Below are 12,450 nucleotides of genomic sequence, written 5' to 3'. Positions count from 1 at the left end.
TGAACGGAAGTTGCTTTTGGATTTTAAGCATCATTCAAGACTGCTGTTGAGTGCTTTTGGGAACATTAAGCCTTGTCTTCTAGATCAAAGTGTCTCCTGACTGCTATAATGAAACAAACTGAGTCTAGTTTTTTACTTTTAGTTTCAAATCACCTAGAGTGAGCACAGGAGGAACTATCACGCTGCACAGTACAGAAGTCGCAGGGTCCAGAAGGGGACCTGGGCCGTCAGAAGTGATAGAAGGGTGGCCCCTCGGGCACTTGCATTTTAACATGCTGTTTCCCAGCAGGCGGTAGCTGTTCTAGACATCTGCTAACCTGGTTGTTCCTGCCTTTCCAGCACCCTCTCGAGCTGCTCGCATGCCGTGGTGGCCCTGCTGTACCCTTTCTCCTGGCAGCACACCTTCATTCCTGTCCTGCCCTCATCCATGATTGACATCGTGTGCTGCCCTACCCCCTTCCTGGTGGGTCTGCTCTCCAGCTCTCTGCCCAAACTGAAGGAGCTGCCTGTAGAGGAGGTAGGAGCTGGCACCAGAATTGTGTTCCTGAAGTAAAGCTGTCCCACCCTGGCGAGGGCCTGCCATTCACACATAAATTCTCACAGGTTTCATTTTTAATGTTCCTTCTCTGCTTAATTCTTATGGGCAACTGCGTCTTGGTAAAACTGCAGGGGTAGCTTTAGTCTTCTCTTTACTCTGCCCCTCTTCACATGCAGAAGATGTGCACCCTGACAGAGGGAAGTGAATGTTAACCTGGTCAGCAAGTAAGTACAGCATAAATATGCTGATTTGTTCTGATTTTGTTGTATCTGGAACAAGAGGAGGAAGATGTGGAGTGCCACCTGCTATGACACCTATTAATGCTGACAGAACTTGAGCATGAAGCCATAGCCAGCACAGAAAATCAAACCTTTAAGGCTTTTTTTTTTTTCTTTGGTAATACTGTATTGGAAATCAAACGAGAGTTCCAGTTCATCAGCTCTTCCAGTAAAACACCACAAAAACACTCAAGGTCCCACTCTTCTCTCTTACTCCAATTAGTTTCTGTCATTTTTTTAATGAACTTTTCTTGTGCTTGCTTTCAAGATTCTCTGTGCCTCTGGCCCATGTAAATATCTTCTCTGTTTTCCTCCCACTTTCCCAACATTGCTCTTCCACATCATCCCAGCTCCATCCCTCAGCTTTGCTGCTTCATGATCATTAATATTTCACACCCTTGCTTTTCAGAAGCCCTGCTGCCTCAAGTAACGTGGTTTTCTTTAAACTTCTCTAAAACACTTTTCACTTGCACATTAAAAAGTGATTAGCAGTAACTTGCTTAGGTTTGAAGAAAACTGCCCAACTCTTTTAGATTTTTACATATTAACCTGGTATGAGATATTTTGCATCTGACTATGTTAAATTAGACTTTAAGCTCTAAAGAAAAACTTCATCTTCTTGTTTTATAAAGCACAAAACCTGTTGTTTCACAGTAGGAATTTTGATTCATGTTGAGGCTTGGGATTGTTCAGATGATCTTTCTCTATTAAAAGGCAAACACAAATGAATGTTTTCTGTCTCTTCAGATATATTTCACTACAGTGTTTTCTTTTCCGTAGGCTTTGATGGTTAACCTGGGATCTGATCGATTCATCAGACAGGTAAAGTACAGATCAAAATGTTGCCATGCAGTCTAGTAACCTGTTTACTCCTATAGTATGACTAGGTTTCTTTGGTTAGAGATATTTGGCTGGAATTGTGCAGTGGGAAAGAGATTAGAGGAAACAGAAAAAGGTGCTCTCTTTCTGTTTCACCTGCAAATAAGTACTTCTCAGGTATGAAAAAGGGATTTAGGCTATGACTGTCAGAAGAAATCAAGAACTGTATTCACATTGCAAAGAAAACATCCAAAGATTATAATTTCATGTTAGCAAGAAAACTCACACCGTTGGAGGTGAAAAGGACAAAAATTGCAAAGAAAAGTTTCTGAGTGAGAAAAGGTAAAGATTAATGTGGTAGAAAAAGCCGGAGCCTTGTAGGGAGATGAAGGATCTCTTGATGGCACTATCTCTTGATAGCAGTGTGGTGCTAAATAGTTTCAGAAATAACTATATGCAGGTTAGATGAATAAACTTTCTTGTATGAGTCCCTGGATGTATGGCTGGTGAACAGTGGTTGCAGAGCTAAAATTCTTATGTCTGCTCACTTTTGCTGAACAAGCATTAAAAAAGATGAAGAGAGCAACAGGGGGAAACTCAGAAAACAAGATATACTAGAATGTAAGTAAAAACAACTGTCAAGAACCAAAGAAGCTGCCTAACCCCAACTAGAGCAGCTGTGTGTACACATACCTAGGTATTGACTATGTGTATTTAGTTAAAAACACTGATTTGGACTCTGTCATGTAAAGAGCTGGTTCCAAGTTTCTATATGTTTACCTTGCTCTTTGGATTATTTTTCCTGGCTTTAATCTCAGTAAGAGTGACAAGAAATTTTGTTTAGAAGTATATGATGGTTGCACAAAGATTTTCATTGTTTTGTTTATGTACCATGACAGTAGCAGATACAAAACACTCTTCTTCTGAATTTTAAACCTTGCAAAAGTATTTGCTGTAGTTGCTGCACAGATCAATGTGATCTAAAGATTATTTTTTTCCTCTGTCAGATGGATGATGAAGACACGCTATTACCTAGAAAACTGCAAGCTGCTCTGGAGCAGGCTCTAGAGAGAAAGAATGAACTGATAAATCAGGATTCAGATAGTGATTCAGATGATGGTAAGTTCATTTGTAAACAGGGATTTGTATAGACAAGCATGTAGATAGTATTGAGACCTTCTATCCATGAGAAAGACAAGGCTTTAGTATTCAGATACCTTTAGCAACATCAAAGATGGTCTCTGAACACACAGGGAATGAGACTGATATCATCAACCCACAGTAATACAGTCAGCTACCTATTTTAATTTCTTTGTAAATGACATACTTCTAAACCTCGACTCAAATAGAGCTTTGCAGTTAACTTGGCCCTAATTCAATCCAGATAACTGTACATGCTTGGGGTGTGTCTGAGTTTGGAGTTGCTCTTGGCGCTTGGTATTTTCAGGGGAGAGAAGCAGGTACCTCCAGAACACAGTTTCACTGCAAGAGGGGCTGAGTTGCCTCTGAAGGTTCATATTTCTCTCCAGCAATTATCAAAACCACCCTGGGTGAATTTAAATGCCTGTGGTTAAAAAGGTATGAAACTGGCCCCTGTGCAGGTTTAGAAATTTATTTCTACTCATCTGTGTTACACATGTAAAACTGCTTTAACATCTCAGAAATGATGAAAACCCAAATTCTACAACATCACCCTTTTTGATCAGTTCTTGGTAAAGGCTTATTATCCCCAGAGTAAACATTTTAATTCTGAGTCATTCAGAAGCATCTCAAGAAAACGTACTCAAGCGTTAAAATACAAGGTGTAATTTTGATGAAACACTCACAAAATTTTTAATTTTCTGGGCCATTTCCTCAGGATTTGTAGCTCTCGTTGACTCTTGGTTATGAAACACCAGTTATGTAGACTGCACTCCTGATTATAAAGCTGTTACCCTGTCTGGTGTACATCCAGGTCTGCAAGGAGACGGTACAGCTGCTCCCAGTTATTAGCATAACAGTAAACACCGAGATGACAGTACCTGGCCTTGCATGGGTGACAATGCTGACAGGTCTGGTAGCAGCTGATTTTGGTGTCTTATTGCTGCCTTATTTTGCAGAATGTAACACCCTGAATGGATTAGTGTCAGAGGTTTTTATCCGGTTCTTTGTGGAGACAGTTGGCCATTATTCCCTGTTCCTAACCCAGAATGAAAAAGGAGAGCGTGCCTTCCAAAGGGAAGCTTTCCGTAAATCTGTGGCCTCCAAGAGTATCCGCCGCTTCTTGGAAGTTTTCATGGAATCCCAAATGTTTGCTGGCTTCATCCAGGACAGAGAGCTGAGAAAATGCAGGGCAAAAGGTAAGGGTGGTTGTCTTTCCTGCAGCGTCGGTTACTTGTGTTGGGCGCAGGTGCTGTGATTGGTGTCCCTCTCTACTGCCAGGGCTGAGCAAATTCTGGGGAACTGACAAATCTGAAACACAGTTTGCTTCTTGTGGCTTAGATTGTAGCTATGGTGGTGGTAATATAAAGGCTTTAACCAACAGAACAATCACATCCGAATGCCCTGAATCACTGAGGTGAGACTGGGAGCCACTCACCGAAGGGCACAGTCCCGGAGGCCGCTTGCCAGTGCCCGGGGGGGAAGGCGTGAAAGCTTCCCCTACAGCCCCGCTCACCTGATGCTCAACCGAAGGCGGGGGCTGGAGCCACCTCCCGCACGCAGAGTTCCCCCATCCGTGCTCGGGACACTGCAGCGCTGCCTGCCGGAGCAGCGCGGGCACTGGCGGGAATCCAGCCCGGGCCCGGATCGCAGCCCGCTCGCCCCGATAGCCAGAGGCGCCGCCGGGCGGTAACGGGGTTTGCAGCCAGGGCCGCGTTTGGCGAGGGCAGGGAGCAGGAGGCGCAGCCCGGGGCGGTCCGGCGTTGCTGCTGCGGCGGGCCCGTCTCCCGGCCTGTCGCTGCTGAGCAGAGGCGCGCTCTTGGCGCCGTCCGTCCGGCGGCGATCCCGCTCGGCGGCCTGGAGCCGACAAGGCCCGGAGCGGCTGCGCGAGCTGCCGGCCCGGGCGAGAGCGGCCTTCACCCCCTGGCTTGAATCTGTTACCCTGCACGTAATTCTGTGCCACACGATACCAGATCGCCCCTCACGGGCGGTAACGCGTGGCGGTGTTGCGGAGGTGAAGGGGTCTGTAAATAAAAAGCTGGAGGTGCGCAAGGGGCTGGGGTAAGCGGGTCCAGCCGGGCGCAGCTCACTTCAGCTTCGTTTTCTCCCTCCTCCACAGGCCTCTTCGAGCAGAGGGTAGAACAGTACTTGGAAGAGCTTCCAGACACGGAACAAAGTGGAGTAAACAAGTTTCTACGAGGCCTTGGTGAGGAAAAGCTTTAGAAGTATTTCTGAAATGGATTTTCGTATCTGTTTTTTTCTTTTTTTTGTAATTCAATAAAGCCTTACCTGAGGTGATAGGAAACGTGCAAACAGCAAAAGCATACTTAAAGCTGACAAAACCAGATTTAACTGTGATCCTTGTTAACACTTTCATTTTCATTTGGGGGTAGTGAAACCAAACCATGACCAAAGAGGTGGAGAAAAGGCACTTGACCACTCAGGTTCTGTTAGCTGCCTGTCCCTGCTGGCATTAAGAAGGAGAGTTACTCTACAGCAATTCCATGACAAATTTAGACTTATTTGCTAAGTAAGTTTTGATTGCCCTCGGCTTCTCAGTATGTGTGGAGACTGATGGTGTGCTTTCTTTAGGAAACAAAATGAAGTTCCTGCACAAGAAGAACTAACTCCTTTCTGCTGAAATGCCAGTCCAAAGACTGTATTTATGGCACTGCGTGAGGCACCTGCAGCATTGCAGAGCTTGGTGCAGGAGGAGAGCAGGGTGAGATGACTGCAGCCTTACATGACGACCAATGCTGTTAGCATGCCCGATGCTGTTAGTGTGCCCAATGATGGCTCCTATATCTATTTGGGTAGAATTTGTACATAATGTGCTGTAAGCTTTTGTAACTGATTTTGTAATGAGCAAGGAAAACTGTGGTAAATATTTGTATATTCCTGACAATAACAGGTGCTTTTTGTTTCTTTAGTATGAACTGAGTTATGCTTGGTGCAAAAAATGAATAGCCGATTATGTGCAGCTGACTGTCAGCAGAACCACTGATTTCAAGGGATGTTTGTGAGAGCTACACTGATGCCTGAATACTGCGAAGTGAATGAACTCGGGTACGTGGGAGAGGCTGTGTGCACAGTGGCTGCTTTCATGTGGCAGAGTTGTCTGTTTGGGTGTCCCCATCCTCCTTTTTTTTTTTCATTTTAATTAATTTTAAAAGAAAAATAACAGAGTAACTTGATAATAAGGTACTTGGTTCACAATACAAAACTTCCAGTTGGTTTGAACTCTGGTCAGTAAACTACTTGTAATCCATTCTGCACTAAGACTGCTAAACCTGAGGAGATCTCAGCTCTTTGACATGCAAGCTGCGACGAGTAGGTACAGTACGTCCTTTCCTAATGTATGTATGTATGGTTTCTAATAAACTCTGTAAATATACCTGTTTGTTTATATTCATTGCAAACCTCTGCAGTTCTGATGTTGAGTAGGTTACAAAACCAGTAACTTCCCTGTGATTTTTAATGAATTTGCAATTAAAATATGAAATGGTTATGAACCTGTCTTGTAGTAGGTTTGCTATTTCATGATGTGTAGTTTAATTCAATGTTTTCCATTGCACTGAGACAAGGCATTTTACATCCCTGTTCTGGTAATTGTACCCCTAACAGAAGCATCTCTTAAAACTTTTTTTTATTTGAATAGTTTAGCAGCAAGTTATTTTTGTCACTGTATCACATACGCTGCTCCTCAACTGTGGTATTTTCAGGTTGGTCTTGTGCTACCTTGGTTAGGTGATCAAAGTAGAATACAAGCAGCTGGATGCAGACAGGCCTTCCCTTGATTTCCAATGAGCTGATCACTAACATTTCACAGGAGCCTGCTTTTCCTTTGCACTTAACTGCAGCCTGCTCAGGTGGTAGTTCTGTTTCAGCAGAGGCCCTTCAGCCTGATGGGAGTGCTGAGCTTGCCATGACCACCTTCACAGCTGTGAATGCTGTCTGAGTACCACATTCATCTTTGATCTGCTCACACAACTCCTGTGGAGATTGTGCAATGTTTCCCTTAGTCTGAAGAAAATATCAAATACTTGAATGTATTTGCAAGTGAAGCAGCTAATGAAAACTAGCTAAGGATCCCTTTTAAAACCCCAAGCACTAAATTTCTTCATTTGCAGTGCGGCTTCTTTAGTTACACTGGCTTTGAGGCTTGCGCAGTTCCTAACCTGACAGTGGTTCTGGTTTGCTATCAGCCTCATAGAACAAAATTGAGGGATTGTTTACTAAAAAGGTGAAGTCGTTTCCTTTTTCTCTTACTTCCCTCACATTCGTGTACGTACAAAAGCTGCCAAAGTGTCTATGAAGAGCCTGTAAAATATCAATGCTTTTGATTCAGTGAAAGTGTAATCCAATGTTAATTTCTATTCCTTTCACTGTAAGATATGCTGTAAGTTCCAGAATGAATGCTAGTGTAGTTCTTCAGAGTGGAAGGAGTAACTTCACTTGTATGGGTGGATTCTGGCCATTTTACAAACATCCGCTAGTCAATACATGGGGAAATACATATTCTTCTGAAGAAAGTGATGGGTAAAGGATTGTCTTTGGCTGAAGAAGTGTAGCAGTGAAGAGCTCCCACAAAGGCAAGGAAAAGCCACAGAATGCTGATGTACAAGAATATAAACCAGGCCTAGTGTGATCCAGAGGCCTGTGTTTGAAAGCGTTAGATGACCCAAAACCATGAAGTGTGTTACTTTGCCGTCTGAAAGTTGTTAAAAGCAGTGGTGTTCCCCAGGATGGAGCATTACTAGCGCACCACTGAACTGAGCAGGAAATCGTGACAAAGAACAGATCCAATGCCCTTTAAATAGGCAAAGTCTCACAGCATAAAATACATAAATAAACCCAAGCTTTAGAATTAATAATGCTTCCCAGGAATTGTCACTCTAGTGTGGGAGGTAGTTAAGTATATTTTTCCCCATTGTTACGGATGTTTAATAAAGTGACCAAGCTTGCAAATGTTCCCAAACTCTGTTTAAGACCCTACTTTCGCTACAGACCACACTGGGCAGAGAGCACACGCTGCGGCTGTAACACCAAGCGGTACCTGGCGCTGCCTGCCCGCTACCTTTGGCCACTCGCAGGGCCCCTTTTCGGAGCTGCACCCGTTCTGTGGGCAGAGCGGTGGCAACCCCGGGGGGCCGGGGAACCCTGCCGCCACGGGGCACGGCGGACAGCCGCGCTTCTAGGCTTCTCCAGCCTCAAGGGATCCCCGCAGGCCCAAACCCTACCGAACCCCAGACGCCACACCCACACCGCGGCTCTCGCGAATCTTTGTCCCCACCCCGAGCACCTGAGCGAAACCTCGCGAGAGCTCAGCTCTACTTCCGCTCTTGCGGCGCTTTACCCCGTTCTCGCGAGCACCGCCCTCTCTCTCTTCTTTCTCGCACGCCGGGAAGATGGTGGGTGCTGCTGGGGAAGGGCTGGGCCTGGCCTGGCCTGGCCGGGCAGGGGTCCGCGGGGCCGTCGTCCCTCGCTCCCGCGGCGGGACGTGGTTAGGGAGCAGCGGGGGTGGAGGAAAGCGCTTCTCAGAGCCCGCGGCCTGCCCACGGTGTGGCGGAGGAGAGTGGGGCGGTGAGGCCGCGTGGGCCTTCCCGCGGCGGGTCCGGGCCGCCATGGCGCGTGGCTGCCGAGGGGCAGCAGACCCGGAGCAGCGCTGGCCCCAAGGGCGGACGGATGGTGGTGCTACCTCTTGATGCTTGTTTTTGCTCACAGCTGTTCTCCCGCTTCCCCGCAGCCTTCCAGGCTAAGGAAGACCCGGAAGCTGAGGGGACATGTTAGCCACGGCCACGGCCGCGTTGGTGAGTGAGGAGGCTGTCGCCGGCGCACCCCCGGCGCTGAGGGGATGCCGCTGTGGTGAGGCGGTCGCGCACGCTGCGGGTACCGGTGAGCAGCACCGGTGGGTGCAGTATATATGGGTAGTGCTCTCACCGTGGGGCAGATGCCACCCTGATGGGCTGAGCAGAAATCACGCGCGTTCTTTTAGGTTTCACTGAATTTATAACTTAATTTCAGTAGTGCTCAAGTGATAGCTGCTGGCTCTGCGACATCGGAAGCATATGGGGCAGGGCTGTTTCCCTTCCAAGACCATTTCTGCCGTTTCTTGTCACCCCACTTGTGCTAGCACTGGTGGTGTCTTGTACTCCTGTAAACTAACCAGAGGAATGCTGTGGATGTTTTTTTTTTCCTTCTGTAGTGTTAGCTTTTAGTTGGCTTGTCTTCCTGAATTGAAATTAATTCAGAAGAGGGAATAGAACAATTAGCTTGCATTGAAATGAAAAACATAGTTAAAGTTCAGGTATTATGTGTAATCTTAGCTTAACAAATTAAAATTTTTCTTTTTAGGCAAACATAGGAAACATCCTGGAGGACGTGGTAATGCTGGTGGTATGCACCACCACAGGATTAACTTTGACAAATAGTAAGCTAACGTTTTAAATAATACAGTAGTAAAATGTATGTTCCTGAAGTATAAACTAACATTTTTATGTGAATGGGTTAAATTACCTGCAGTGTGTTTTTAGCTGTAACATAAAACGTGGGCTTACAGCTACAGTCAACTCCTGTCCCCATTTACCCTCCTATCAAAGTCTTTTTCACTTAAACCAGGCTTTAGGAGTTCAACCAGACTTGCCTGTTACAGTGTAAATAACCATGCGCACATAAAATGTTGTCTAAATTCAAAATGTTGTGTTAAACCCAAACAGCATCCTATTTAGCTACGTGCCGTAAAGGTAAGGGATGTTGTCTTATCGCCGAGACTAGAGTCACATCTGGACACTGCCTGTTGTCCTGGTGTGCTAGAGTACTCGGATAGTAACCACTAATCTATATTCACTGGCTGTTTCTGTTCTTGACTCAGTCAGTCACCAGGTTAGTGACAGGGGCGCTGAAACCCCTCAGGCAGAGCTGCCCTCCCTGGGCAATCTCTGGCTGCTTGGGAGATACACTACTGGACTAGACTCGCTAGTGAGGGGGATTGAGTTGTGAGTTCAAGGGAATAGACATTTCTAGAGAGGATAATTTTTCCCTGGTTTCAATACTAATGATTATTACACTTAAATACTGCATGTTATTAATACAGAGGTATAATACGACATGTTAATTACTTCGATAAGTAAGATGCTTCAGTGTTAGTTTGTAGTGCTGCCTGCTCAGGAGGAATTAAGAATGATCTGTTGAGCACTCTGTTTCTTTCACAGTCACCCAGGTTACTTTGGCAAAGTAGGCATGAGGCACTATCACTTGAAGAGAAACCAAAAGTTCTGTCCTACTGTCAATTTGGATAAACTATGGACGCTGGTCAGTGAACAGACAAGGCTCAATTATGCCAAAAATGAGGCTGGACTGGCTCCAGTCATTGATGTTGTGCGCTCGGTAAGTTTCTGCTCATAGCCATACCTGGAATTCCTGGTCAATATGTGTGTATCCAAATAGGAGAGTGTTGAACTGCAAATAAATTACTGTGCTTGAATATTTATGATCTCCTCTGGACAGTTATATGGCATATAAGTCCACCACAGGTACTTAATGCTGTTACCTTTTCTTACTGTAAGAACTTTTTCTCATAGTTGAGTGTGACTGTGGACAGGGACTGACCTTTTTTGGAAGGTGGTGAAAAATTACTTGTTAAAAATGTTACTGAACGCATTCTTAAAAGCATTGCAGAGCTAGGCTCTTTTGTGTGAAGTCACTTCTCTAACATCGAGACTAGAGTCACATCTGAACATGTTTGATTGTCTTGGTGTGCTATAGCTCTCGGACATGAATGCCTGATCTCTATTCACTGGCTGTGATGTCTTGTGTCTCAGCCAGCCACTGAATCAGCAACACAAACTAGGCTGCCAAGTGGGTGTTTTCTGCATCCCAGATGAAGAGACTTGAACAATTATGCCACTTCTAGCAAGCGATGACTTCAAGGGCTGTAGTATAAGTGAACCTTGTACCACAATTGTCCTTTTAGTGTAAAGGACAGGAATAAAATGAGAGGATTACAGTGGTGGAGGACAGCTGTTGCTGTGAAAATACGCAGAAGCTTCAGCTGTGCGTTTAAGATGTGCAGAAGAGTCCTCTCCTCTTTGTGTGGTACCAGGATGTCTTACAGATAAAGATCACCAACTGGAAGTCATTGGGTAGTGGATAGTCTTGGAAGCGCAGCCAACTGCTCTTTCCTTTGGAAAAGCAGTGAAAAGTTGGTGATTTCTATGCAATTTTTTTGTGTAATGTGGAGTATGGGAAATTAAAATCCAGCTTCTAAGTTACAAGCAAGGTTCAGTTTACAGTTTCCACTATTTCTCTGAACAAGTGCAACTCCATTAAATCATGCAAGGTATTTTTCTTTCATTCATACAATTTTTATATGAGACAGACTCTGAATGAGGTCATGTTGGTCATGGTTTTGGTTTTAACTAGTACATTCTAAAAGATAGGTCTGAATGTGGGAGCCTTCAATCTGATTACAAGCATTTAATGGGGTTTTTAATCTTTCTAGGGCTACTACAAAGTCCTGGGCAAAGGGAAGCTGCCCAAGCAGCCTGTGATTGTAAAAGCAAAGTTCTTCAGTAGGAGAGCAGAGGAGAAGATCAAAGAAGTTGGTGGTGCCTGTGTTCTTGTTGCATAAAAGCCTTTGTTTTATTCAAATTTTTTGAATAAAGACAATGTGTAAAATGCACTGATGTACACAAGTTTTGTTTTTTTTTTTTTTGTCCTGAATTGTCCTGTCAGTGTTCACATCTAAGTCTTGTCTCCTTATTTCTGGGAGTTTTGATTAGTGGTTTGACTACTTCTCGCTGTCTTTCGGATTGCTTGGCTACAGTGTCCAGCGTTTGGTAGGAATACCTTATTGTTTTGTCCTTACAGAGTAGCAAAATAAATAGGTTCTTCCTGTATTCATGCAGCTCTTTCAGTTGGTGATCCTCTTTACAGTTGTCTCTGAACTTGTCATGAAAGTTCATGACTCTGAAATGTCATGTTCTGTTGAAGGGCATTTTTGTACACTGGAGTGACATCCAGGTGAAGTCTTGGGGGGATACTGACATGGTCTTTGGGAATGTAGTGGCAAGAGTGCAGAGGAAGAAATGCAATGGAACAGTACAAAGTAGGTAGCAGTGAACTAAAAAATGATGTGTGAAAGACTTAAGTTGCTGTCGATAAGCTTTGCTTTTTGGGCTAGTGAAACAGTCCTAGTCCTATTTCCACTGAGGTAGGGTATAAGAGGGCAGGAAGGGGAAATCGCTGGGAAGAGTTGAAATAGGTTGAAGAAACAATTGAAGGTTTTTTTACTGTGTTATTGCCAGGTTTATGTCATGAGAAGCACTTGAAGCAGGTTTCTGCAGGCACTGAAGCTCTGCCTGGTACATCAACTTCTCTTGAGTAATAGTCTTGGAGCAGAGCAGTGCTGGACTTCCAACAGAGTGATCAATGTTGTGTTTTGGTTTTTTTTTATTAGTGTTATGCATAGAAGTATTTTGGGTTTGGTTCAACAATGTGGTTACATTTTTTTTCGCTTTTTCATGGTGGCGTTAATGAAATGTCTTTCTAAATTACAACTTGCATTTGTCACCCCAGTGCTTCAGCTGCTGCTAGATGGATGATGGCTGTCTAGCTTCTGGTTTTAGTCAACATACAAAATGCAGACTATTTTAATCCATTTGTTTTCTAGAAACT

The 12,450-nt window shown here is 44.5% G+C and overlaps 2 protein-coding genes and 2 non-coding genes across 7 annotated transcripts in view; all 4 read left to right on the top strand.

Annotated features, from left to right (window-relative positions):
- DENND2B (DENN domain containing 2B) overlaps nt 1-5,546 on the top strand; it is a 180,504-nt gene extending 174,958 nt beyond the window's left edge. For all 4 annotated transcript variants that reach the window (XM_057418275.1, XM_057418274.1, XM_057418272.1 and 1 more), the window contains 6 exons: nt 340-517; nt 1,597-1,638; nt 2,643-2,754; nt 3,735-3,974; nt 4,895-4,981; nt 5,368-5,546. In XM_057418275.1, the coding sequence (XP_057274258.1) occupies nt 340-517; nt 1,597-1,638; nt 2,643-2,754; nt 3,735-3,974; nt 4,895-4,981; nt 5,368-5,402 (694 nt within the window). In that variant the 3' untranslated portion in view covers nt 5,403-5,546. The remainder of the gene's footprint in view (nt 1-339; nt 518-1,596; nt 1,639-2,642; nt 2,755-3,734; nt 3,975-4,894; nt 4,982-5,367) is intronic.
- Nucleotides 1-11,455, top strand: part of RPL27A (ribosomal protein L27a) — a 231,101-nt gene extending 219,646 nt beyond the window's left edge. Inside the window, exons 2-5 of the mRNA XM_057418284.1 lie at nt 8,523-8,585; nt 9,130-9,205; nt 9,987-10,161; nt 11,276-11,455. Of these exons, the coding sequence (XP_057274267.1) occupies nt 8,523-8,585; nt 9,130-9,205; nt 9,987-10,161; nt 11,276-11,404 (443 nt within the window). The 3' untranslated portion in view covers nt 11,405-11,455. The remainder of the gene's footprint in view (nt 1-8,522; nt 8,586-9,129; nt 9,206-9,986; nt 10,162-11,275) is intronic.
- Nucleotides 9,539-9,670, top strand: LOC130604058 (small nucleolar RNA SNORA3/SNORA45 family). Its single transcript, XR_008973361.1, has one exon. It is a non-coding gene; the product is annotated as a small nucleolar RNA SNORA3/SNORA45 family (small nucleolar RNA).
- On the top strand, nt 10,488-10,619 carry LOC130604059 (small nucleolar RNA SNORA3/SNORA45 family). Its single transcript, XR_008973362.1, has one exon. It is a non-coding gene; the product is annotated as a small nucleolar RNA SNORA3/SNORA45 family (small nucleolar RNA).
- Nucleotides 11,456-12,450: the final 995 nt, after the last annotated feature.

Source organism: Pezoporus wallicus, unplaced genomic scaffold (genome assembly GCF_028554395.1).
Source record: "Pezoporus wallicus isolate ANWC-B61680 ecotype Strahan unplaced genomic scaffold, APGP_CSIRO_Pwel_v1 contig_2025, whole genome shotgun sequence".
NCBI classification, from domain to species: domain Eukaryota; kingdom Metazoa; phylum Chordata; class Aves; order Psittaciformes; family Psittacidae; genus Pezoporus; species Pezoporus wallicus.
The sequence above is the reverse complement of the archived record's forward strand: the minus strand, read 5'-3'. Positions and strand labels throughout refer to the sequence as shown.